The sequence below is a fragment of the Trifolium pratense genome, linkage group LG3 (assembly GCF_020283565.1).
Source record: "Trifolium pratense cultivar HEN17-A07 linkage group LG3, ARS_RC_1.1, whole genome shotgun sequence".
Taxonomy (NCBI): Eukaryota; Viridiplantae; Streptophyta; class Magnoliopsida; order Fabales; family Fabaceae; genus Trifolium; species Trifolium pratense.
Genome location: NC_060061.1, coordinates 32960162 through 32988145, shown reverse-complemented (window position 1 = coordinate 32988145; position 27984 = coordinate 32960162). Strand labels below are relative to the sequence as shown.

The 27984-nt window shown below is 32.7% G+C and overlaps 5 protein-coding genes and 1 non-coding gene across 7 annotated transcripts; 2 read left to right on the top strand and 4 right to left on the bottom strand.

Moving 5' to 3' along the window:
- Window positions 1–3490: 3490 nt before the first annotated feature.
- Window positions 3491–5346, bottom strand: LOC123913748 (60S ribosomal protein L6-like). Its single transcript, XM_045964592.1, has 4 exons — window positions 5040–5346; window positions 4780–4886; window positions 3918–4099; window positions 3491–3810 (listed from the first exon to the last, which is right to left on the bottom strand). The coding sequence occupies exons 1-4, from the start codon at window positions 5294–5296 to the stop codon at window positions 3655–3657; spliced, it is 702 nt and encodes a 233-aa protein (XP_045820548.1). The 5' UTR covers window positions 5297–5346; the 3' UTR covers window positions 3491–3654.
- A 967-nt stretch (window positions 5347–6313) lies between these two features.
- Window positions 6314–8615, bottom strand: LOC123913747 (F-box/kelch-repeat protein SKIP6-like). Its single transcript, XM_045964591.1, has 2 exons — window positions 7446–8615; window positions 6314–6699 (listed from the first exon to the last, which is right to left on the bottom strand). The coding sequence occupies exon 1, from the start codon at window positions 8533–8535 to the stop codon at window positions 7480–7482; it is 1056 nt and encodes a 351-aa protein (XP_045820547.1). The 5' UTR covers window positions 8536–8615; the 3' UTR covers window positions 6314–6699; window positions 7446–7479.
- Window positions 8616–8662: 47 nt separating this feature from the next.
- On the top strand, window positions 8663–8743 carry TRNAL-AAG. The gene has a single exon. It is a non-coding gene; the product is annotated as a tRNA-Leu (tRNA).
- A 511-nt stretch (window positions 8744–9254) lies between these two features.
- LOC123913746 (4-alpha-glucanotransferase, chloroplastic/amyloplastic-like) lies at window positions 9255–14822 on the bottom strand. Its single transcript, XM_045964590.1, has 16 exons — window positions 14296–14822; window positions 13945–14007; window positions 13769–13857; window positions 13608–13668; window positions 13020–13098; window positions 11970–12106; window positions 11700–11858; window positions 11517–11593; window positions 11026–11165; window positions 10915–10946; window positions 10763–10837; window positions 10558–10630; window positions 10321–10409; window positions 10081–10125; window positions 9841–9993; window positions 9255–9742 (listed from the first exon to the last, which is right to left on the bottom strand). The coding sequence occupies exons 1-16, from the start codon at window positions 14626–14628 to the stop codon at window positions 9638–9640; spliced, it is 1710 nt and encodes a 569-aa protein (XP_045820546.1). The 5' UTR covers window positions 14629–14822; the 3' UTR covers window positions 9255–9637.
- Window positions 14823–17462: 2640 nt separating this feature from the next.
- LOC123917107 (protein MIZU-KUSSEI 1) lies at window positions 17463–18625 on the bottom strand. Its single transcript, XM_045968737.1, has one exon. The coding sequence runs from the start codon at window positions 18440–18442 to the stop codon at window positions 17675–17677; it is 768 nt and encodes a 255-aa protein (XP_045824693.1). The 5' UTR covers window positions 18443–18625; the 3' UTR covers window positions 17463–17674.
- A 4223-nt stretch (window positions 18626–22848) lies between these two features.
- LOC123917402 lies at window positions 22849–27699 on the top strand. Of its 2 annotated transcripts, XM_045969104.1 has the most exons (3): window positions 22849–22901; window positions 22952–23303; window positions 27399–27699. In XM_045969104.1, exons 2-3 carry the CDS (start codon window positions 23049–23051, stop codon window positions 27615–27617), a joined length of 474 nt encoding a protein of 157 aa, XP_045825060.1. In that variant the 5' UTR covers window positions 22849–22901; window positions 22952–23048; the 3' UTR covers window positions 27618–27699. The 2 variants fall into 2 exon arrangements, with proteins under 2 accessions (XP_045825060.1, XP_045825059.1); XM_045969103.1 differs by having other exon boundaries at window positions 22863–23303.
- Window positions 27700–27984: the final 285 nt, after the last annotated feature.

Sequence of the window (27984 nt, the reverse complement as noted above, 5' to 3'; positions counted from 1 at the left end):
TCTCTTGTGGGCCCCACTGTCCAAAAATGGGTGCAACCTGCTATAGCAAGTCAAATGAAAAGGTTCACCGATGGACCCTAAAGAAAGGGTGCATATTAGGGGGACCCTATATATATATATATATATATATATTGTATTACGGTAAAAAAAAAAAAATTATATATTTTCATAATTTTATAATTATATAGAGTCACATAATATAATTAATATTTTATTATTATTTAAAAAAATTGGAATATGTGTGTTATATTCATGTGCATTAATTTATTTAATTTATTTATAATATAATGGAATATGTCTTATTTACTAATTTACTAATTACTAATTTACTAATATATTTTTAAAATTAAAAATGAAATCAATATATTTGACTTTTAATGAATTTAATTTCATATTAAAGACAAAATTACTCATTTGTCCATTTTTTTAACTATATATATAACATTTGTCTGAACTCTAAAACTCACAATTTTTCAATCTTCATTATCTCTTATTCTTCTTTCTCGATAATCACTATTTTTTCTGTATATTGTCACCTTTTTAAATTTCTTTATTTTTTCTTCTTTGTTCGATATTTCTTATATTTTTAATATATTGTTTGTTTTACCTTTTAGATTATTTTCTTTTGGTCATCTTTTTATTTATTAATCCTATTTATTTTTTGTGACAGGGAAATAATTGAGAGGCAAGACGAAATGCATCACATTCTCACAAAATGGATTGAATTGAGAGCTCAGAGTCTGTTTTAACAACTGTAGTTTTGTTTTTTTAGAAAATCTTGCTTATAGCACTTTATCAATATCAATGATGTCTTGGATACAAGTTGGAATATCAATGATGTATTTACTTGATGAATCTATCAACAAATTAATCAAATGATGTATTTTTCCAATAGTATTAAGTTCATCATTATTGTATATTTTTCTATTGCAATTTTTATTTTATACTTCTTTTTTTTAAAAAAATGAGATCTTTATTTTTGTGAATCTATTATTTATATGTTTAAGAGTTTTTTCTCAGGGAAACAAATCTACGTGTCACTTTCTTATGAACTTTAATTTTTATTAATCCAATGTGGCATCCTCTCATTCATCATTCTCTTAGGTGGCGTCCTCTCATTTCTTTTACCGGTCAAAATCTCACGTGACAATCTCTCAATTCATTTTGCTGATATGTCATTCTTCTATGTTTTTTCCTTTAGTCATTAGTGCTCAATTATAAATATAGAAATTGTTCAATCAGGTTTTATGAACAAATGTCTATATATTAATATTTTGATATAATTGAAATTTTATATATGGAAACTTTTGATTATTGACCAACTCATTTTTGGAATATATATTGATTAAATTAAATCAATGCTGAAATGTATGGAAATTTCAAAAATTAAGGACCAAAAATCTACTATAGTTTCTATATATACGGGTCAATATGTAAGTGTGAGGGTCATTTAGTGTCTCAACGCCCCTTCTCTATTTTCTCTTCTCACCTTCACTACTCTCTTTTTTTTTTTTGACAGAATCACTACTTTTTTTTTCTATCTATTGCTATTGTTGGTTTTTTTTTAAATAAAAAATCTATTGCTATTGTTGGTTATTTCTTATTTATTTGTTCAATATAATTTTTGAAATAAACAAATAAAAATTATATAAATTTGGACATTTTTTTAAATTTGCACATTAACAAATGAGATATGCTTAAAAAAATTATATAAATTTTTTTTGTGTCAAGCAAATGACAAACAATTCTACTGCTCATTACTTTTAAATAAATAATATTAAAATTAAAATCGGCCCATTTTGCTTCTCAAATGTGAAATTTTTTCACACGGGGACATGAGATAAAATATTCCTGAAGAAAACAAATGTCTAAAGGAGAGAGATGACGATTAAGAACAAGTATATTAACCGTTAGATTAGTTTTTGCATAATGACTTTTTTTTTATGAAAATAAAAGAATAAATATATGAACATGTGAGTTTGGAACGAGGAGTGGAATATCACTCTCCATTATGTCATTTCTCCTTAAAATATCCAAAATTTGGATCTTTTATCATATTTAAATAAACTATTACATTAAATATAAAATTAATTTTACAAATAATTAAAAAAATCACAATATTAAAATTTTAATAATCCATATTTTTCATGTGTGAAAAAAAATGATCTATATTTTTCATAGAACATTAACCCGGGCGATAGCACGGGTAAGTTATACTAGTAGTTGTTTAAATCCATTTGTATTGTATTCAATTGCCGTGATGGATTTCTTCTATGATGTTTTGCAAAGACTCCTTAGAGAAAGCTAAGAACGCCGCCGGTAACCTGAAACTTAGAGCATCTTCGGTAAGAGTATCTAAGAGAGTTTCATAGATTAATGATACGGTACTTTAAATTTTTTTTATCATTAGAGTTCCATGACAGGGCACAAAGGATATCAAAATTGGTGATACCGGGACCTTAAATAAGGTACCGTATCATCAGTTTAATGTTATTATTCTTTTTATTTTTGGTATATAAATCCAATTTAATATCTTTCATATATGTCAAAACATTACCGTTTGTCATTAATGTACTCAAAAAGTGGTATAAAATAGATGACTTGCATAAATATTACATGGTATTGTATGAACCACTCGTTAGTAATGTATGATACCCAAAATGGTATCACCATTAAAGATGCTCTTGGTATTTTTTTAATAAAAATATTGATTTTTGAAGTTTTAATTACGGCCATTGAAATGTTTCATTGTCACATAATAAAATAGATGACTTGCATAAATATTAGTACATGACATTGTAGGGACCACTTGTTAGTAATATATGATACCCAAAATGATATCACAATTGAAGATGTTCTTAGATATGTGTTTAAAAGATCCGGACTAGGTTATCTTTTGGGTACAAAGTACATGATAGTGATTAAACCCCACTGCAGACAAACTTAGTTTAGGTTATTTTTGAGCTTATGCAATTTTTATGTATTATTATAAGTTTGTCAAGGTAGTTTATGATAAAATAGCTTATAAAAATACAATTTTCACTAGTGTGAAATTATAAAATAGCATAAAACCTAATTTATATAGCATAAGCTGGTTGCATAAGCTCAAAAATAAGCTAATACAAACGGGCCTTAATCAAGGAAAAATCACTATAGTATACGCCCATAATTAAGTTTTAGAACTTTTCAAACTAACAACTTTGTTCAAGTATATCTTATCTTATTTCATATAAAAAATAGGTAAAAAATCAAATTAATTACTTAAATATAAAAATAATTTTAATCAGATACAAGTATTATTTTTTATAGCATGGTTAACTTCAGAACATAATAAGCAAACAATAAAATGAATCAATATGCTTCCCCAGAAAACAATTGAAACATTTTGCAATGTACAGAACGAAAATCTTGTATCAGACCAACACTTTTTTGTTTGAAATTATTGTGAGGTATGCCAGCAATGAAGTCTCAAAATTATAAAATCAAACAGTGCACGAAGATAAAATATATTAAGGAAAATACCTGACAACATAAAATACAAGTTTTTCAGAAGTCTAAATACCAAGAAAATGTAAATGATTAAAACTTAAGATCCAACTTTGACAATAAATAAAAAACAAGGGCAAAAACAATTCTCTAACACTCTTGTTTCGTCTAGAAGAGTAACTCGTGAGGCTTCACACCAGCCTTCAAGGAAAACCTAGCACCTAGGTAAGTCTTCAAGTCCGGAACACTCTCGATGGCTTTTAACAAACCAGCATCGACAGTCTTCTGATCATCCTTCTTTTCCTGGGGGAGAACCTTTTTATCCTAAAAAGACAACAACATTGTAAAGATCAGCAAAAACAGGAAACTCATATACACATAAAAGATCAATGATAAATAACTACAAAAACATGATCAATCGACGAACAAACCTCCTTATCTGCCTCAAAGAACTCGCCCTCTCCCTTCTTTGTCTTCTTTTGGGATTCCTTTGAAAAGTACTTGTCATCAAACTTATCGACATTAACTGAAGAAACGTCTACTTTGGTTGATGTTCCGATAACATAAGCCTGATTCACACGCCTCAAAGGGACTCCGTTAATCTTGAATGGACCTGAAGCAGTGAGAATGAGCAAACGAAGACTGGTCAGAGATGAGCAGGGACTAGGATAAGTAGCAATACAAATGCACAACACCTTCGTACAATGCATCAAAAGCTAAAGTATAATTAAAAAACAACCTAGATACTAGGTTTAGCATGCAATTAGACATAAACAATTAAAAGCAATGAGCAAGAGATATTTATTGATTAAGTGCACTGGTGAAAAAGCAACAGCAGAACAATAAGGCGCAACCAAGCAAACAACTTAACTCAACAATCCCATCCCATCTGTGGAGCATAATTATGTTTAGCTAACTGAAATAAGTTTTGCACAACCTATGGGCATATATCAAGTAACTGTATCCAAACACTAAAAAAAAGTAGTACATGTCAAAATATAAACCATACTAATTCAAGCAATAATATCTAAATCAGTATTCTACTTAATCTTACTCTTTCTCTATAAGAAATGCAATAATATCTGAGTCAACATTTCCAAACCAATTATTCATCAAAAGTGGGGAAAGAAAAAAAAAAAAAAACCACAAACACAGCTAATAAATTCAACAAACAACCTTGAGAACAAATGAAGTATCTACACCAAATTATCAAGACACAAACTCAATAAACTCAGGCAATAACACAACTGGAAGCCATCAAAACAATGTTGATTTCTTAGAAACAATAATTACCGGTTACGAGAAGAAGTCCAGAAGGAAGTTGCTTGAGAAACACAACTCTCTTCCCCTTGAATCTTCCGGCAAGAATAATCAACACTGTGCCGGGAGTAATGCTAGCCCTGAAAACAACAATAAAATCATTCATTCAAGTAATTTCATAAACCAACACTAAGAATTCAGATTATAAACTATAACAACATTTATCAGATCCAAAATAAATTAAAAGTAAACTAAAACCAATTTATCAATAGAAATGAACTAAAATAACAAACCTGAGCTTAGTAGGTTTTGGTTTGTGCTTGTTACGGAGGGGCTTCTTGACATCATCAGCGGGGTAGAATTTGGGAGGCTTCTCAGCGGGAGTTTCAGGTTTAGCGACGGGATCATGGCGAGGAAAAGCGCCGCCGTGTTTGGCCTTGATAGCCCAAAGACCTCTCTTGTGGTACATGGTAGACCTAGAGTATTTTCCGATACCCCTGATCAATTCAGGGTTACGGCTAACTCTAGCTGTTCTTTGTTTTGGTGCCATTGCCGCTGTGTTAGCTTCCAAACGCTAATTTACTCACAGTGTAGCCTTCTTTTCAATCCATTTATATATCTCTGTGTCTTTCGGTTTTTTCCTCTCTTACTTTGTTTGGGTCTCTAAACAGACCAGTTTCTAGCCCAGCCCAATTCTACCTCATTTTCATCTTTTTTATTTATTTTTATTTTTATTAATAGCTTTTTTTGGTTAAATTTTCTTAATTAATATTGTACTGTATGTATATATTTGGTCAAAAAATAAATTACTGTATATAAATATATTGGCAATTCTAAATTAGCCCAACCAAATTCTCTATTTTTTCCTATTAACATTAACATTTCTTCACCACACTACCTTTAATCATTTGCAACACCCGTGTAGTGTCATAAGAGAGTTAACAATTTTTAATAAAAGATTTAATCGAGAGGGTTTGTATTGTAAATTTCTGCTTATAAATTGCATTTTGTATGATAGCCTTTACAATTTTTTTTTCTTGTAAAAGATACAAGTTGAGGGATACAATATTTTGTTGTGAAATTATGAATGCAGATATGAAGTGTCGTACCACATTAAATTTGTGAGCTGTCTCCTCTCTTTTTTTCCTTTCCTGTGTGGGTTTGCTTAAGCTTGTTTGGAAATTTTTCCTTGTTGCTTTACTAGTAACTGACATAAGAAGTGAGGTTTTGATCAAAGAATGACGAGAAATGGCGTAGCTGGTTTGTCGTCGACACCCCGAGTTTTGTTCAAATCCAGTAGACTAAATTCCAAACCCGTGGACAAACTTTACAAACTAAAAAGATTGCATGACGTAGAACCGTGTGATACTTATTACACGTTATTTCCACCGATTATAAAAAAAAAAAAAAAAAAAAACACGTTATTTCCACCGACATCCCTTTCATACCAGCACAAATCTGATACTGACATTCAAGCATGTCTGCAGGGATGTAAGTGGATGTAATGTGTATCAAGCATTGCTCTGTAGAGCCAATGTGTCCTACACAACGAACATCAATCACAAGATGAAACAAATATAAAAGTCACTTGCATAAGTTCAAACTGGACACATACACACCATCAATTTGATAGTTATTATTACAATTTACAACTATTACAACCAGCAATGAGTTGAGCCTCACCACCTATGTGCAACTTATGGATTGACAAGGATATAAAACGCAATAACGGGAATACAACACAGTACATACAAACATTACAGTTGTAAATATGTACTACTACTTGAGCAGCTCCTGTTTATTCATATATACACCAATGGAGCAATACCTGATCAAACTAGAAAGAATTTAGGAGACCAAGGAGGAGAAATTAATCTAAGAATGAGGTGTTTGGGGATCTTGAATTCTTGATCCTGCAAGACATGCATATGTTGGGAGAAACAAACAGGTGACCTGAAATAAAGCAGAAAGAATTTAACCACAAGGACAACATAAATCAATAAGTGTTGCTTAAAAGAAGCATAGAAGAAAAAACTATAACACATCTTAAAATTAGAGGATATAAAAAAATGTAATATGCAGAATTTGTTGAAGATAATTTTCGGCCTCAAAAGCTATATATGCTAATCACATTTTAAACCCGATTCACAAACTAAGGCCACTTTGAAGATTTCCCCTATAGCTGTTCCATCATTTCCATCCTCGTCATTGTTGAAAGCCTTAAACTAACTAGTAGCTAACTTTTGTAATTCAATCAAAGTGAAACCTTGTCAAGTGTTAACTGTTAACCAACATGTTATGAAAGGATGATCAATGTTGCAATTTAAATTTTGAATCTAATGGATGAAGAAATGTAACATATTGAAATTTAAAAGCAATACATTGAAAAGTTATTTAGGAACCATGGTAACTACTAACTCCTCATCAATACCATTTATCCTGCAAAACCATGACACAAAACTGGTCTGATATAATGTAATAAACAACACAATGAGTTATTCAATTACCATAGGATCAGTTGCTTAATCTCACATTGATTGTATTTCCGTTTATTTACAAAAGTAAAAAACTACAAGTAGTAACCTATGATCACAAAAGCAAAGTATATAGAAACTACTAAGCAAGGAATTAACTTACCAAATTGACTCATTCAACTTGAATGGATGATTAATGAGAAAAGAAAAACAATAGTGGAATACCTTATAAGGCAAGCAATGTGATATGTGGTTACAATCACAAGGCAACAGAAGAACAATGAACAATGGAGGATCCTTTTGGAACAGAGAGAACATTTTTTACCCAACAAACTTCACCCGACAATTCACCATCCTTGTTCTTATTCACAGCAATCTCAGCACACCAAATCTCCATTTCTTTTTCTTTCCCCTTCCTATTCAAATACCCATGGCACTCCCAAACCACAACCAATTTTCCACCAACATTAGCCATTGTAGCTCCACAAAGAAACCTCGGCAAACCTTTACTCAAACCCTTCAATTCCTTCCACAAACTATTTTTCACATCAAAACCTTTGATTTTCCCCAAGTAATCATAGCAATACAGAATTCCATTGACAACACAAGCCCTCCCTCGCCACCCGAGGTCAAGCTCGGTCCCCACGCTCTCCCACGCGCGGCTACTTGGATCGAGTGAAACACCACCGCGATCAGCCATGGCGTAAACCTTGCCGTCCATGACAGCACTGGCATGCATCCACTTCTCACGAATCTCCGGCGGGCTAGGAATGCCTTCCCAGCGGCTAGTGGCTGGATCGAAAACCTCCGCCCAATTAGCTGATTTAGACCAATTATCAGGAACGCAACCGCCGATTACGTAAATTTTGCCGTCAATAACACCAGCAGCGGCGAATTCACGTGAGACACGCATGGAAGGACCGGGAAGCCAGCGGTGGAAGCGGCAATCGAGGATCCAAACATGACGGGAAGGGATATCGTTGATTGAACCACCGATGATGTAGATTGTGTGGCCGATGACGGCGTAACAGGAGCCAAGAGCGGGAGAAGGGGGAGGAGGTAGAGGAATGAGGCGGTGATTATTGTGGAGCGTGAACCATTGAAGAGTGGTGGCGCGTGAGCGAAGTGAGAGGTAGAGGATGTGTTGGGTAGAGTGAATGAGAGAACGAGCGGTGAAGAAGAGTGGAGAAGATATGAGAGAACGGATTGGTTTTGAAACGAGAGAGAGAGTTGTGTGTTGTGAGCGAGGGACACGTGCGAGACAGTTTACGGCGACGTCGTCTGGAAGAGATGGGATCAAGTTCTGATTCTTCATGCCTCTGGTGCGAGGAGGAAGAAACACATGCACAGTTTTGGTTACTTCTGTTTGTTCGAACTTGCTCTCTTGGAATTGTTTTGGTTTACGAAGATAAATTATGGTTTGCGAGATTGAGTAGCATCAAGTTGAGATGGCCGAGTTGGTCTAAGGCGCCAGATTAAGGTTCTGGTCCGAAAGGGCGTGGGTTCAAATCCCACTCTCAACATAATTATTTCATTTTATTTTTCTTATACACAAGAGAAAATGCACACTCTTTATGTTGTACATGATCTGGTATATCTGCTCTAATATTGTGAAAATTTTTAGATCCCCTTTTTATGGATCTTAGGAGACAGAAGTGTGTAGGTTAAGCTGGTTTCATGAAAGACACGTTTACGGTGGAGTGATGATCGATAACATGTCATTTGTTTCTTATTACTCCCTCTGATCTTATATATGAAAGACACGTTTACGGTGGAGTGATGATTGATAACACGTCATTTTTTGAACAAGTTGATAACATGTCATTTTTTCTTATTACTCTCTCTGATCCTAAGGAGCGTGCATAACTATTATAGTCTAGATACATCAATTCTAAAATGTGTTTAAAAGTGATTTTTTTTTCCTTATGTATAGGACCGAATGAAGTATAATATTATAATGAACATTTTCGCAGTATATATCATTAAACTTGCACTTGAGGTGCAGATTTTTTGGGTTCTTAACACATAACAAAATTATTGAATTCATACAATTATTATTTGGGATATTGATCCATGCATTCTCTCTGAACTAGTCATACCATGATACAAATCCTTACAAATTCATTTTTGAGCATGACAGAATTGCTTCTTTATATCACCAAAATGGTTCAGGTGAACTATCAGAATACCGGGGGTTACATATACAAGAATGCCTTAAGTATTTGCGATATCATTAGAAATCACAAAAGCATCCAACTTTATTAAATTTCTTGAACAACACAAGGCACCTAGCTTTTATCAAGATTGTGCCCACTCGAGGGACTTGTGAATAAAGACTGCAGGCTTGGCATTTTCCACTTGAGCTGCCGTTGCAAGGGAAACCTTTCTGCTTTACACTCAGAAAGGGATTTCATATTTCAAAGCCGACCATACATTGAAAGCAACTCTTTAAGTCTGGTTGCCTCTCTCTCTAACCTGTCAAAGCTCACAGAACTTGGAACCCTCCATCCCCAGTTTCCAAACTGCATTGGTCAAAAGATCAGCACTTAATTTTCTTAGTTACGCTTGAGTAAAGTATTTCTGATAGAACAAACTATGAACACTATGCATGAACTTTTACCTGAGTTGCAGGAATATTCATCCTGGCAGAACTCCCGAGTCCAAGAACATCTTGCATAGGTATTATTGCTGTTTGAGCAACAGAGGCCAGAGCTGTCTGGATTAGTGCCCACGGAATATCATCTTCTCTGGTTAATGAAATATAACTCAATACCTGAAACATGAAAATAAAGAAGACGATGAAGTCATCCAACTTGATTAAACAATAACATTTCACTACCACACAGGGCATGGCACCTACATGGGATTTCTCTTCTTTGGTTAAAGCTTCCCACCAACCCTGAATCTGCAGCAGAAACACATCTCTAGATTTATTGTTGTTCACAGAAGAAATTATTTAAGACATGATAAATGGAAACAAAACAAATGAGATATCATAAGCTATACATGTTGGTAGCATGCATTTCCAGTGCATACCCCGATCCTTTCTAAGAAGATAGATATGATGCATTGGGAAATGCATAGAAGAATTAATTTTTACCGTGTCATTGTCATGAGTCCCTGTATAGACAACTTGATTGCACTCGTGATTATGCGGCAAATGAGGGTTATCAGCACCACCTCCAAACCCTAGCAAAAGTAAAAAAGATTATTATCAATTGTTCAGGCTCTCGGACTTGAGATCACTTTAGAGTATGATACTAAAAGATGGGTAACAAAATTAGCAATTAGTTGTTTTTTTTTTTGCAAAGGAAACTTAGCAATTAGTAATCATTACCAAACTGGAGGACAGCCATTCCAGGGGCTCCAATGGATTTTCTTAGTTGCACTACATCCTCAGTGATAACTCCCTGCCATTAATACAAAAACCCATAAATTTAGGCAGTGCTTCGGCAAGAGCCAGGTATAAATTAAAATCAAGGCCCTCGTGAGACTAATGAAGCAGGAATATTAAAATTCGGAACTTTTTTTATAATACATACCAAGTCTTCTGCTGTGATATTAATGCTCCCAACAGCTCTAGAAATGGCATCAAAGAAGGATGTGCCAGGTCCTACCTATCAAACATTTAAATATGAAGCATTTTAAAGTTTGACAATTAGATCAAAGATAGAACAAAATGACAGGACCTGACCTTCCACTTTCCACCCATAGCTACTTTTGCTTCTGCATATTCATACAAATCACACATGTTACACAAGCATGACATTGAGCAAAAATGTTAAAATAAACTGTGTAGACTTACCAGAGGGAACAGCCCAAAATCCAGCCAATCCTCTAAAATGGTCAAGCCTAAATTCGTCATATATATCTTGTGCACGTCGTATGCGGCGTATCCACCATGAGTATCCTTCTTTTTCCATGGCTTTCCAATCATACAGGGGGCTTTTTTCATTTAAACGTGAAAATGTAAGAAATCATTAATTGGAATGAGAGAGGAGGGCTTCTACAATGCGCTTCAATATAATAAGTGAGCAATTATTACAAGAAAAATAAAGCAAAATGCCAAAAATGGGTTTAAAGAATCAAACCAAGCAAGACACTAAAGCACGAAAAGATGAAAGGAACTAAAATGACTTGTCAGTGGAGACTCATGCTCACCATGATTACATAATAAGAAGATACATTTAAGAAAGAAAAAAAAAAAATTATGCTGAAATGAGGACAATTATTGAATAAAGAACGTGGAAAACTAAGATTTATGGCTAAACATTTATCCTGGGATTAGTATTGAACCTTCCCCACAGCTGACCAGTTTCACTGAATGCATCAGGAGGAACGCCACTCACTAAAAGAGGAAAGCCTTTCCTGTTCTGCCAATTAAATAAGTGGAGATAATTTATGATCACAAGTTACAACTTGCTCCAAAAAAAAGGTTTGGTTTAGACTTTAGAGACATATTCTTTGGAGATAACTAACCAGTGCAAATTGGTTCTTATTTGCCCAAACATCTGCACTATGATAACCAACGTAAATGGGCATGTCTCCCATTATTCTGATTCCCTTACTCTGCGCATAGTTACGAACTTTCTGCCATTGCCTTTGAAACAAGAACTGTTGGGCAATAAATACATTTATCTGCATGCAAAAGTATAGATGATGCATCAAAAAACTTGTGGGGCTATAGTTAGGTATACAATGAGAAATCGTTAATGATGATATAGCAAGAAGGATTCTTCATGATCTTACAAAATCTCGCTTTTGTTCATAAATATCTTCTAGAGCTACAATATGGCGGTTTTTTAAAGGTTCAGGCCAATCATACCAGCTGAGTGTGTTCAAACTGTCGTCAATAGCAGCAAAGTAAGCTGCATCTTCAAGCCAGCCTATTATAAAATTAAAAGATATTACTGCCTTTCAAAAGGAAATCCCCAAATGAGTTGTTTACTTGGAAAGAGCTTAGATACAAGGAATGTCAGCAATATTTAATCAAGAGCAGAGAAATTCTTCCCGTTTCTCAAAAGAAATGAAAGCTCCATTACTATGGTTTTTGGTGTAATATTGAAGCTTAATTGTGTCACAAGTTTTAGAAATGTGGGTTTTTATACACTCTAAACTATAGTAATGAAGGTCTTCGTTCCTTTTAAAGAATGGAGAGAATCCCTACCCAATGTTCAGAATGATGCATCCTCTTATAAAAGAAATGCCAGGCAATTCCCCAATGGTCATGTCTTTTGTCTCTTCAGTATTTCAATTATTACAGCCACAAATCCTAATGTTTCTTTCCTTCTAACTTCTCCATCACATAATCCTACAACCCCTAAGTCATCTCCACCGTGCAAGCATCTGAAGTAAATTCTTGCAAGTATTCAATTATTAGCTTGTTTCTAGCTTGAATTGATTGCTTTGGTTCGATCGTTGAACAGGGAGTTTCTAAATACAATTGCATTGTGTTTGATTGAATTTTCCCATCAGAGCAAGTTTCTATAACTTAGATATTTTTCCGTTGAATAATTTTTTGATAAATGAAAATTCATTAAGAGAGAAATGCCACAAAAATGATCAAGGATCCCCCCACAAGCAGCAAAGAAGCTTTTTGACAGAGACTTAGATGAAGAAGTGAGCCTAAAGTCAATGCTCACTTCCTCATCTAAGTCTCTGTCACTTTTCAAGCTTACAATGCATTTAAATGTAACATAAATCAACTTTATTTGCAAGTTATACTCACTAAAGCGAAACACTGAAGATAAAATGAAACATAGATATAAAATCAAAATAACAACTAAATGAGTGTCTCACTTGATATGCTAGGATCCCTACGAAAATTCTCAAGCTGCGTTTTGAGCTCCCCTTTGCTTGAAATGAGCCTCTCTGCAGCCTGAGGAAAATTAACATAAAGTACCAGATGAACACAAGGCACTGAAAAGTTCAATGACATAAAGAAAATAAATTAACACTAATATGAAAAGGGAAGAATCTCAAAAAAGATCGCAAAAAACCTCCACGGATCAGTAACTGGCTAACCATAGAGCACTTGTAGTCTTTTTCAGTTCATCATTATAAAACTAGACTTTTCTGGGAAAATAAAATTGTATTTGTAGACTATTACTTAGGTAAAAACTACAGGCATGTTCCCTGGCAAAATTCCATTGGCAAAACGAGTGTGGCTGATGAATGACTAGAAAATTGTTAAAGGTAACATATGCAGTTCATTTCATGCATGCAAGGGTATTGTTGAAATAGAACGGACAAACCTTTACAAAATTGAAAGATTTCTATAATGGATAATTATCATCAAATTACTCGGGGGTGGAAAATATTCAATTCAGTTCATGATTCAACCAATTTCAACAACACTAGCAGTAACTATGACTCTAACTGTCTTACCTTAGTTATCAAAGGATCCTTAAGATCAGCAACAACCGAAAAATTCACGCGCTCTGCATCACTGTATTCATTAAATAAAAACTATAAGATATGCAAATCATTAACACTGGGATTAAAATAGCTCAAAACTAAGATGCCAATAAATATATACAAATTCTCACATTGGTTTGGGAAGCTCGTGTTTTTCCAACAATCCATCCTCAACAAGCTCTTCAAGAGAAATCAAAAGTGTGTTGCCACAATTCGCATCCTATAAAGCAAAATTTCAAATCACATTGTCTTGACGATCCAAAACTCGGCGACATTAAACAAATTAAATTAAAAAAAAATTGATAACCTGGCCTGAGTAAGGAGATCCCTCTTCATTAGCCTTTCTACCAGGTGGCACAAGAGGAAGAACCTGCAAACATAACATGTTTGGATTGAAATGATTAAAATGTTTAGATAAACACCTTAATTAAGTGCTTATAGCATAAGCACTTATGCATAAGCAATTTATATATAAATTGTTTTCATATAACTAAGCAATTTTCATATGCTATCTGGTAGAGCTAGTCAAAATAAGCTAAAAATAGCTAGTGGATATGCTCATATGCAAGTTGTTTTCATATAAGCTCTTCCAAATAAGCTAACTAAAACGGTAAAAATGGGAAATCAATCCATGTAAAGAGGGGAAAGAGTGAACAACCTGCCAAAGGGAGCAACCGGTTTGATGGAGCCAGTCAATGAAACGAAAGGTCTCATTTCCGAGATCGCCGATTCCGTAGGGGCCTTGAAACGACGTCGGATGGAGTAGAATGCCAGCTCTTCTACGAAGGTGAAGTTGGGGTTTGGGAAGCCAATCACCGTAATTTGGCGGTAAATCTTCACCGACGGTGAGTTGAGTTAAGGAAGTGGTAGAAAAAGAAGAAGCACGAGGGAATGAAAGTGGTGATGAATTGGGTTTGAATTTGAGAATGGATGATGAGGTCCACCGTGGGGAAGATACTGTTGTGATGCTGAGACTCAGAGTCATAGCCATTTCTTTCTCGGTCTACAATTTTTCTGTGCGACTGTTTTTAGCTGGAGGAAGGAAACACGTGACTAGAGAGAGAGAGAGAGAGAGAGAGCTAGCTAGCTGATGATAAGTACGTGAAGTGTTTTTGATCCAAGACAATAAACTACCCCCTGTTTTCTCACTTTCTATTATGATGATGATGATGATGATTCATCGCGGGAATGACACACCAATGATCATTCTTTTGGTTTAGGTAAACTCAAAAAATTCCGCGTTCAACTGTAGTGATTAATTTTATCGACATAATTGATTTTTTTTTTGTTACAAGACTAATAAAAAACAAAAGACAAAAAAAAGAAAAAAGAAAACTATTCTTTAAGGAAGAAAGTTCCAGCCGCGTCGTTCCGGAGAATATCTAAGAGACCTGCTGGGGGAGATGCGTGAATCGTAAGATTAGAATCTGAAGAGGCTCTAAGCTTGGCTAAGCAATCCGCACAATTGTTTTCCTCTCTGAAAGTATGGCAAATAGTAGTGTTACTTTGAGAAATCAACTCCTTGATGTCTTGAATCAACACGGCATAAACATGATAATTTATATTGGGACCTTTTATGAGGTTAATGCAGTGGAGAAAATCGGAGTAGCAAACCAACTCATCAATAGCCATATTTTTCGCCAAAGTGAGACCTTGGTAGATGACAAGTAACTCTGCGTGTAATATGTCCAAGGATCCCTGAATGAAACCTGACAAATAATAACCTGAGTCATTCCTCCAAAGCCGACTCTAACAGGTGATCCGAGGCAACTTCCATCAACATTGAGAATGATACCGAAGTGATTATTGTTGTTCATTTAACATGTATCTCTTCCGAGTTGGTAGTTGAGTGTTCATCTCTTTCAATAAATATTTATTTAATTGAAATTTATTAATCGGTTTATAATCATTTCATCTGGGGGTGCTCAAATCCAAACCAATCCAAAAAATAATCGCAAACCGATCCAAAAAAACCAAAAACCGCAAAAAAAACGTATATTTTTAGATGTGTTTGGATGTCCTTTTGTGAAAACCGCTGGATTGGATCGGATTTTGGATTGATTTTTTAAAACCGATTCAAATCGAACCAAACTGCATATATAATTTTTAATAATTATTTAACTTTTTATGTATGATATATTGCATTAACATATTAATTGTTGGTTTTAATTTTCTCAATAATACTTATTAGTTCAATTTCATCTATCTTTTTTTTACTATTTCATAGGTTTCGAATATATTTGATAATTGTCATAGCAAAATATTAATTTTTAACATATTATGTGTTATATTTTATATCAAATATATTAGTTTACCATGTATTTATAATATTAATATTTAATTAAATAAAATTTAATTTGTAATTTGGATATTCAAAAACCGATCCAAATTAAACCGCACAAAATTGGATCGGATTTTTTAAATTAGCCATCCAAAACTGAACCGAACCGCGAGTAATTTTAACTTTAGATCGGATGAATTTTTGCCACAAAACCGATTCAAACCGAACCACGAGCATCCATTTCATCAACAAACAAATTATAGATATGGACTTGTTTGTTTCTCTTTCTTATGGAAAAAATAATTTATTTGAAAATTGCATCAAAATATATATATATATATATATTTGGCTCCCTAAAAAATTTATGCTAACTTTGACATTGTTTTTGTTTTGATAAGAAAAAATTGAATTATAAGAAGTACTAGGTGTACTCAAACCTTACAATTCAAGAAAAAATAAACTGTTGGATGCTATAAATGCACACTAACGGGTCATTACACCAATCAGAAAATACAACAGAAGAAATATTCACTATTCGTCCTATAAACCAAAATCAGGAAATAAACATAATTTGATCCACTAAGGAAGACAAATTAACCACTTCTCCTCTAAACATGATGTTATTGCGTGCACGTCATATACTCCAAGTGGTTGCTAACCAAATTATATGCCTTACTTTCTTATTCTTCACCAAACTGCCAAAAGTGTTAAAATGCTTCCATCCTTCTTCAAAGGGTATGAATTCCACATTCAACCACCTAAATTTTTTTTTCCATACTTGTAATGAAAAAGAGCAATTAAAAAATAAATGGTCGATGTCTTCTTCTTCTCGGAAACAAAACGCGCAACTAAATTCATGAGAATTGACAATAATATTTTTTCTCACCAAAGCCATACGTGTCGGAAGTCTTGCTAATAATTTGACATTGTTTTTTAATTTTGAATTGGTTTTATCACTTCATTTTAATTAAAGATTATTCGAGCACTTCTCCCGGTCAACGTACTAAAGTGACTTTCAAGTCAAATTTGTATATCGTGTTAACTTTCACAAACCTAAGCAAAAACTATAATATCATAGTCGTACAAACATTTTTTTCACCAAAAATCCAATTAAAAATGTAACGAGAAGAAACATAAATATTATATTTACACAATAATGATTAGCAAAACGAGATAAAAAAGGAGTCATGATGTTACAAATATAACATCAAACTTTACTTCCCTAGTTTTATATCATCCAATTTTGATCATGTAAAAAATAGCGGATAACTGATAAGTTAGTTTATAGCGGATGAACTTATAAGTTATAACGAATACGTTAGCTAATTGAATTTGTAGTGTTTGATAAAATTAGCGGTCGAACTAGTTTTACGGTATGAAATAGCGTAAAAAAGATATGTTTAATTAATAATTATTATTTTTTTACAAGTAAGATGTCAAGAGTAAAATTGGAAAAAAATAATAAGTTATAAGTTCATATACTACTTAAAATAGCGTTTGAAAAATAAGCTATAAGATAATAAAACAAGCTATAATTAGCTCTTTTTGAAAATTATTTATCAAACAGGATTTTTTTTATTCATATGACCTTATAAGCTATAATCAAGCTATAAGCTCAGAATTTATCCTTAGCAAACAGAGCCTAATTAACTCACCATGCACCACCCATCCTCAAAAGGAATTGGATTTCCTCTGAAGTATATATGTACTAAACTTCATCATCAAATTGTACATTAAACAAAACAATTAATAATTCTTAAATCCTCACGAAAAATATAGTAAGCTCAGGACCAGTATCACTTCCCTCAGGACTCAACATATAAAGAGTCTCAGAATCCTTAGACCCTATTACATGTTCAAAAGAAGCTCTCATATAAGCCAATTCTCCATCAACATTTTCAACTTCAGTTTTCATTGGAACAATTCCAGCACCCATTGTAGTTGCTTTAAGAAGTTCCATAACATTTAAATCCTCTTCTGTTGCTTCTCTCCTCACACCATAACCTGTTTTCTTCCCATTACAAAACATTGTCCACAAAGGCTCTTCAATCAACAATGTCTTATCTTTATCTTGTCGTTTTTCGCATTCGAGCGCAATCCTCACCATCCCTGCAGCCATTTCTTTTTGTAGAACACTTGTTTGCATGGAAAGTTCAATTACCAATGAAGGTAGACACTTTGGATTCTCTTGAATGGAGAGACTAACACGTCCTTTCCGGTAACCGAACAATGTACCGGATACTTTTATACCGGTGCTTCCACCGATGTTTTTATGGTGGCTTTCGGCGGTTCCGGTTTGAATTGATGGAAATTTACATGCAGGAGATATGATGGGTAAAGATCGAAAAACGGAACGGAAAACACGAAAAGGTTTTTGTTTGTGTTTTTGTTTTTTGGAAGGTTCGATGAGGGATATTTTCTGAGGAAGTGGTGGTGGAGATGGTAATGTTGTTGTTGATGATGATGATGATGATCTTGGAGAATTTGGAGATGTTGATGTGTATGATGATCTTGGCTCCCCCATTGATTGGTGAATGTGAAGAGGGAAGAGAAGATCAGTGCCATCAGGGAGAAAGAGAGAGAGAGAAATGGTAATTGGTTACTACAAGTTTTGAGAATTGTACGTTCAAGTTTTGTTTTGAGTTTTGCGGCTTAAGATGGTTCTTCGGACCTTAATTTTATTTATGAACCTTTTTTTTTGTCTTAATTTTACACCATCTATTAATTGAGCATGTGATGAGATGTGAAACACTTTAAATAGAAAGAAAAAAAAAGCTTATATTACCGATCGTTAGTTGGTCGTCCAGTGGTGATGGGCACTACACTTAATATGGAAGATCACGGTTCGATCTTATTGTAATTGTGATTGGACCGTATACTGGTGGTAAAAAAAAACTTATATTTGTTTAATTGTTAGCTAGAGTTGTTACCTATAACTGTTTGATGATATTGATTCTTGAGATATATATAAAGGTTGTGATATTAAATATGTTAAATAGTTTAGAGTTTGATTCGAAGTTAATTTTTTGGGATAATAATATGTTTAATGAATGATAATTTGGATCAAACTATGGATGCCAGAATATCCAATCTTTGAATCATATCATAATATCATAGCTACTCTATTTTGCATTCGTGGAACTTTGTTTTGAATGGACAAAAATAAAAAGAATTAAAAAATAAAATAGTGGAGCTTGGTGTTATTGGAATGACACTTGATAAATTAACATGTTATTATAAGCAAGAGATTTTAATTATTCACTGGAGTTTTAGTTGAGTGGTTCATGTTTCCTTCGTAAATTATTTAATGGAGAAATAATGATTGGTTTATATAAGGCTTAATTAGTAAAACGGTCCCTTAAAAATATTTTTTGTTTCACATTTGGTCCCTTAAAAAAAAACTGAATAGGTCCTTTAAAAAAAAAAGGTCCGAATAGGTCCTTAAAGACATATCTGTTAATCAGTTTGGTTGTATTCCGACTTTTTTTTAGGGATCAAACTGATTAACAAAGATATCTTCAAGGGACCTATTCAGACCTTTTTTTAAGGGACCTATTTGGACCTTTTTTTTTCTTTAAGGGACCAATCTAAAACAAAAAATGTTAAGCCTTTATATAATGACAAAGGAATATATAAATAATGGTTGGTTTGTTCTTCTTGGTGGTTTCCTCCCTTTTGAGTGTCTTCTTGGTCCTAGTCTCCTAGAGATGGGCATGGTCCGGGGGATTTTTGGTGGTTGATGCTCTTGTCTTGAGTGTTGAGGAGCTTCTATGTTATTTTCCACCAGTGCTTTAGGCGACTTTGGTTTCTTGTGATTTTTCTCTTTTGATGTGTTGGAACTTAATTAAAGTAAGAACATACACACATAATTGAGAGAGAATTAAGAGAAAAATAAATTATTGTTATTGATCACACTTTACTCACTTTACACCACTATTTATAATATGTTGCTTGTGGGTTAAGTTACTAACAAACTAGTAACTACCCCTAACTACCTCATTAAGATCAAATAACTAACATAACAGAAAAACTAACAAACACACACAACTCATCACATAAAATCACCTAACTAACTCTATTACTTGTGTTACAAGTAACCAATATTGGTTACAATGAATTCCCCTCAACATGATGTACCTCTCAAACTATTTGTAGTTTTATTTTCTATATATTCATCTAAATTATAGGTCTATTGTACAAAAGAAAAACTAGGTTTACTATGAGGAGAATATATGGTTTATAATTTATTTGATTTGATGTTTTAAGAGCAAACAATTTTTTACGGTTATTGAAGTGCAGTTACCATGACACCTGACATACATGTAAAGACCTAAGGCAGTTACTCTTATGAAATTTATTTTCAAAAGAGAAATATATTGCCTAAGCCAGAAAAACATATGCACGTTAACACACAAAACGATTAGGGATACACTTCTTAACACATGTTGTAAACTCTCGATTGATGTTTGAAACCCAATTTACCTTTCAACAATTTGTCGTTTTTATTTCATTTTAAGTTCAAGTTCATACGCACGTAAATTATCATTACTCAAACACACCGATTAACCACCAATTTGAAACAATCATAAACCTATTAACTGAAGAACCCGCGAAGATCTAATCCAAGTACTAGATTGCCCGTTGGATTCATTATGTTGGAGTGTAAAAATATTACTTCTTAGTGTTAATAAACCACAGTTAACAATGACTTTTGGACGTTTAACTTGTATGTAACCAAACACTTCACAGTAATGACATCTGACAATAGTGATATCTCTTGTTGAACTTTTTACTATATTAATCACCATAATGATTTCTCTGTCCACCTACCATTATTTGATTGTCTTTGAAAGATTTATCAACACCCATTTTTTATTAACTTTCTTTCCGTGATTGCACCACATCATCTAGCTTTGAGGTACTCTTTCTTGCTAACATTGACTGAACATATGGTTATTAAGATTTTGGCAGCGAAGCCAATAAAAGTAATGCTTGTTTTTCATCTTGGAGAATGTTAACTTGTGCCCTTAAGGCACATATTAAGGAAGTAAAAATAAAAATTATTAAAGGCTAATTTGTGCATTTTGACTTTTGAAGCATTAAATTTCTTTGTATCATTAAATGTTGAATTTCTATTTTGGTATATCTTAACATGTGCCCTTACAAGACCCTTTCATCTTTGATATCATTCCCTGCTTTTATAAGTCTAGATACTAACTCATTAAACGTATTAATATGGTCAAACGCATCACCTTCATCTTCTGTGAGACAAATTTATTTTAATCATAAATCGATCTGGTTAATATTGTTGATGCAAATTTGTATTTCAACAAATCTCAAATTTCGTTCAATACAATCAATTTAATATGTGCAGCAAGCGTCAAATAAATTTTGGTCACTTTTTTAAAAAAATAAATAAATTATACTCCATTATGGATCTTTCATCTCACTTATTATTTTTTTTAGAGAGCAATCAAGACATTGTTGTACCAAATAGCATTGGATTGTGTATTGCCATAAAGAGAAGTTCATCCTCCCATCAAACACGAGAATTTTCAACTTCAAAGTAATCTTAACGCTATTACAAATAAAATCATAACTAATCTCTCTTTGTAGCACAACTTTTCTTCGTCTCTTGATCGAAACTTTTGCTCTTATGTCACTTGTTGGGAAAATAATTAGAAAAAATGTTCACACAATATGCAAAAATTACGACTTCTTAAAAATTACTCTCGACGTCCTTTTTAAAAAGAGAGTCGTTTTAGAAGAATTTTTTTGTTTCTATTTAAGTATCGTTTTAATATTTTAAGGTACAATTTATTAATTATATCCTACTTTCTCCGTAACTTAACTTCACATTTTCTTTAAATTTAATTAAGAAATGAAGAATACTCTCTCCGTCTCAAAATATAAGCAAAAGTGAGTCAAAAAAATTGGATGTATTTGGTTAAAGATTTGGACCAAATATATTCACTTTTGTTGACCAACTTTTGCTTATATTTTGGGATGGAGGGAGTATATATCCTAAATTTATTTTTAAAAAGAAAATAAATAGTAGATTAAATGACAGTAGGGTAATTTCTAATATGGACCATTTCATCAAGTGGTCTATGGTGGATCAATTACGAATAACATTATAACGAATACGGATTTTACAAAATTCATCGTTGAATTGAAAGTTTAGATCATATAGATCATCCATGGAAAAATTTAGAAAAATTGAAAATCATTTGATATGTTATTGAGACACATCAAGATTAACGATTTATTAAATAACGTAAATCTTGATGGGTCTCAATAACACATCAAATGATTTTTAAAAAAATTTAAAAAATTTATGGATGATCTATATAATATAAATTTTCAATCAAATAGTAAATTTTGTAAAATTCATATTTGGTAGATCACTTGTCCACGGTGACCACTTGTGAAGATGGTCAACCGTATCATTAGCCATAAAAGTAGAGTTAAAAAAAAAGTCTTGTTAACATGTGCCCTAATGGCACATAGGGCACATGTTAAGATATACCAAAATAGAAATTCAACATTTAATGATACAATAAATTTAATATTTTTAAAGTCAAAATACACAAATTAAAATTTAATAATTTCTATTTTTTTTTCCTTAACGTATGTCTTAACCTTCTAAAAAAACTACAATAATTCACCCACCCATCTTTCTTAGCCCAAAATTAAAGTAATTTTAAATAATGTTACTGTCACCAGAGCAGCACACCGATTTCGACCCTAACTCCAAAGTAATGCATGTGAAGAAGACTACCAGCCAAATCCAATAGCCATCATTTTCTTTCTTGTTCTTTGAAAAGGTTAAAAAAAGTGTTTGCAAACGACGCGTTGAAACACGCGTGCAGCTTATTTACACTAATTTAGGACTTTATTCATTCATTTTTTCTTTTCCTTATTCTGAACCTTAACGTATCTTCCACTTCATTCAACCCTCACACACACCCTCACACCAAAACTTCTCTCTCTCTCTCTCTCTCTCTCTCTCTCTCTCTCTCTCTCTCTCTCTCTCTCTCTCTCTCTCTCTCTCTCTCTCTCTCTCTCTCATAATTCTTAATTATCATCACCAAATCAAATTCAAATCTCATGTTAACAGATTAATTAACATGTTCAACGAGTTAACAACAGGGAGCTATAGAATTCCATGGTTGATTTGGATTCAGTTAATTGTTCTTATTCTCCTTTTTGCACTTTTCTATTTCTTCACTATCGTTTTCGATGATGACGCCGCCACCGTCTCCGCCTTACCAGAAACCTCATCCGCCTCTACTAAAGGCTTTTTGTTTGAGGAGATTCAACAGATTGACAATGACTCAATTGCCCCTGTTTCAACTAACCGTCAACACCAGATTACGCTGGAGGTTAGTTTTACACTACCTAATTTTTCTCTCTTACCAACTCTACTATTTCAATTTCCGATTCTAATTTAATGCCACGTTTACTATCGATGAAAAATCCAATTATTTAGTAAACCAAAAAAAAAAAATCCAATTATTTGTCTTCACATAGTTTCTTTTTTATTTTGGTCGTATTCTTTTGTTTGTGTTTTTCACTTTTCTGAATATTTTTTGTTGTTGAAGATATTATTATTAATTACTCCCAGCTGTTTATTAGTATATCTAAAAATGTATAATGTTGTTTGACCACATTTATATTTGTTAATGCACATCTTTTAATAGTTAATATATTTAGATGTGTAGGATTAAAAATGATAAAACTTGTATATTTTATAAATATTCATTGAGAAAAATCAAACATCATCTCATATGCTAATATTTGCACATATATATATTAGTAAAAAAATATGGTCAAAGCAGATCATACGAAATAGTACACTGAGTCAAAATTAGGTCATTTATTTTGGGACGGTGAGTTAATTTTTAGTCATCTTTAATTATATATCGTGAGAGTGTGATTTTTTTTTTTTAATTGAATCGGAATAGTGTTGAATATGCACATTGCAATGTTTCTATATATGCAAATTGATAAGATTGTTTGTGTCTGAATTAGGAAATGGATTATGGAGCCACCACATAATTGTTGGCACTCTTATCCTAACATCGTTATAATACTCTCAATAATAAAAACTTATTAATCATAATTTATCCTTCTCGACAAAAACACTAAGGGCATGTTTGGTGCACAAGATATGATAGAGACAAGATATAAATATAATAAGCAGCTGGATAAGGATATGATAGGATAGTGACAGGATAAACACATATCATATCTCGTGTTTGGTACACACATGATAAAAAAGAGGATAACATTGTTTTATCCTATCATGTGTTTGATGCATGTATATTTAATATTGACATGATAACATATTTTTTTTTTATAAATGTTAAAAAAAATAAACAATCAAATATAAAGCCTTAAAAGACAAAATCCACAGAAGAAGCCAATTAAGCTATTGATAAAGCTATGGATGCCACAACAAGTTAACCAGAGAAATGAAGATAACATTTTCAACAACGACATGGAATCATGGATAGATAACACCAAACAACAACAGCGACGATGGAAAATTATGGAGAGAGGAGTTTGTTGCAGATGATGGATATGAGCGTGAGAGAAGTGGGACGAGATTTGCTGACAGCAGGATTCGAAGAGGAGTCTTTGTGTTGAATAGAGAATTACGCCTCCGAGTGTGATAGATTTATCCTATCAGGTTGCTAACCCAACAAAACTAAGGATTAAAATAACAAAGGGACCAACAAGATAGGATTAATAATAGGTTAAGTTTATCGTTTCCTATTGTGCACCAAACAAAGGATTTAAACAGGATATGTTAATTTTATACTATCCTGTCTTCCTATCCAGCGCACCAAACGGACCCTAAAAAAATGTGAAAGATTTCTCATTTTTTTTCTCTTCTCTTCTCCCCCAAAAGCCCTCCCTTCCAAACTTTCAAAAAGAGCCTAAAATTTTACTTGGATGTCACCCAGGGTTCAATAAATAATTAACATGTTTCAATTAAACTTAGGTTATCAATACCCTTGTCATCATAATTCTGAATTGAGCAATGCTATATCTCCAGAAAGGGAGCGTCATGAAGTCCTGACGAATAAGAATCATGCAATAAAAAATTGGCAGCTGTGTTGGGAAATATTCGCGAGGCTGTAATCCGCTAGAAATAATGTTTTCCTTCTAAATTTCAATTTCAAATCAAGACCAAATTTGATGTCACAAACAAATCACTATTTGTAAATTCAAAGTCAAGAATTGAGGAAGGATAATTAAGTTGCTTTCAACAGCCTAAAACAAATTACTATAGTATTTGCAAAGCTCTATCATTGCTCTTTAATCAAGATGAACTCTTTCCCATTTTCCAGTAATAAGATATCGATTTCTATCAGTTATTATTTTTCTGCAATTTATTTGATAATAACTATAACTTTGCTATTTTAGGGCTCTGCTGTTTTTCACCTGTTGCACTTGGATGACATATCTGGACTTCGTATATACCCAAATTTGAACAGTGAAACAATTTTTGTTGATTCCTCACCAATCTGATGAAACCATTGTTCTTCTACTGGTATGAATCACTTAAAAAACTAAAATGAACTGTTTTTTCAATTCAATTCTTGAACAAATAAAGCTAAGTGACATGTCAAATTTAAATCATTAGCATTTTGCTTGGGATTATAATCATATTTGTTGAATTTCTCCACTATTCTACAGGTTGACCCACATTGCTCTTATAAAAGTAGCATTTCAATATCTGTCAGGCTGTCGCAGGTTTCTGCTAATGCATAGTTCGAAGTTAATGGTTTTTTGTAACCTTTATTTAGTACCTTGAAATGTTGCTTTTTATAAGAGCAATGTGGGTCAACCCATAGAATAGTGGAGAAATTCAACAAATATGATTATAAGTCCAGGCAGAATGCTAGTGATTTAAATTTGACATGTCGCTTAGCTTTATTTGTTCAAGAATTGGAAAAACGGTTCATTTTAGTTTTTTAGGTGATTCATACCAGCAGAAGAACAATGGTTTTATCAGATTGCTGAGTGGAACTTCGCTGTGCTGGTGAGGAATCAACAAAAATTGTTTCACTGTTCAAATTTGGGTATATATGAAGTCCATATATGTCATCCCAAGCAAGTGCAACAGGTGGAAAACAACAGAGCCCTGAAATAGCAAAGTTATAGATATTATCAAATAAATTGCAGAAAAATAATAACTAATAGAAATCGATATCTTATTACTGGAAAATGGGAAATAATTCATCTTGATTAAAGAGCGATAGAGCTTTGCAAATAGTAATCTGTTCAACTTTGAATTTACAAATAGTGATTTGTTTGTGACATCTAATTTGGTCTTGATTTGAAATTGAAATTTAGAAGGAAAATGCTATTTCTAGCGAGAATTACAATCTCACGAATATTTTCCGACACAGCTGACAATTTTTTATTGCATGATTTTTTTACTTCATGATGCTCCCTTTCAAGTGATATAGCATTGCTCAATTCAGAATTATGATGACAAAGGTCAAATTGATTGATAACCTAAGTTTAATTGAAATATGTTGTTAATTATTTGTTGAGCCCCGGTGACAGCCAAATAAAATTTTAGGCTCTTTTTGAAAGTTTGGAAGTGAGGGCTTTAGGGGGGAGAAGAGTAGAGAAAAAACTGAGAAATCTTTCACATTTTTTTAGTGTTTTTGTCGAGAAATAACTTGTTGTTATCCACATTTCTTAACCTTTTAATAAATTCTCTAAATGTTTTACATTACTATAACTTGCATTGTATTTACACAAGTGGGAGCATTTTTTTTTTAATTCATATTATTAGTGCTTCATCCACAAATCCGAGTCTTTACTAAAAAAAAGATTTGAGTCCAATTCCTCATATGTGGAAATTCAGCCTTAGTTGTTAAATTAGTAAATTCAATCGAAAATGATAAACATGCGGTGAATCCTTTAGATTCTTATTTCAGAAAATCAGAAATAGAAATTTTTTTTTTTTTTTTATAAAATCACAACATTTTGATAAAAAAAAAATTGACTAATAAACATTTTGATAACTTTAATAGGTCCACTTTTTGGGATTTTTTTTTCCTTTTATACAAAAAATTGTTTTGAGTAGAAGTCCACTTTAGAGAAATTAGATAAGAAAAATAATTGGTCACAAAAAAAGTCAACATGATTTTTCTTTTGATTTATTTGCTTAAAAAGTAGTAGTACAAATTCTTTATAATGCATGATGATTCAGAAATAAGTAGTACCAAAGTTCTTTATAAAGTGATGTGCCTTTTGTAAAAGTTTAACACATGATATATTTCCCCCAAGGAATGAATCAATCATTCTATATGAAATAAAATATCATATAAAATTCTTCTTGCAATCTTTCTTAATAAACATCAAATAAGTGATGCATTATATAATTATAATTGAAAGATTGTATTGGTGAATTATCATCTCAATTGATGATGCATTGAGTATTGCTTTAACAGGGTGGACGGAACCGAAGTATTAAAGGCGAGAAAGGATGTTCTTCAAGCATGAGAAGCGGAGAGATTATGGAGGCAGGAGAGTCTTCAACAAAACTGAGTTTCCACCCTTGTCAATTCTTCCAATCCGCCACAGTAGCATTTCTCAAATGTTTTGGCCTCGATTCCACTTCTGATGAAACTTCATCAAACCGGAAACGTAGAAAAAGAAAAGAAAGTTGATTATTATCAAAATTATGCTATTGTAAACTATTGTAAATGTAAATTTCATTGGTGGAATAAAAAGAAGGGTTGTTTCAAAGAAGGGTTCTCTTTTAAGCAGTTCCTTAAATTGTTTTCCAAATTTTGCTTGAAGAAAGTTTCTTTTGCATAATAATACTACACAATTTAAATAAATTAAATCAAAATTAACATTGTCCAAATGTGAATAGAATTTTTTTAGTAGTAATATATAATAATACAACCGTGATCTTTGTTGTGATCTCATAAGTGCAGTTGAGATTTCTAAGGATTCCTAAGACATTTGATGTATTAGGACGTTCATTTGAACACCTTAAAAGTGGGAATGTAGAAAATTCGAGGTACGTAC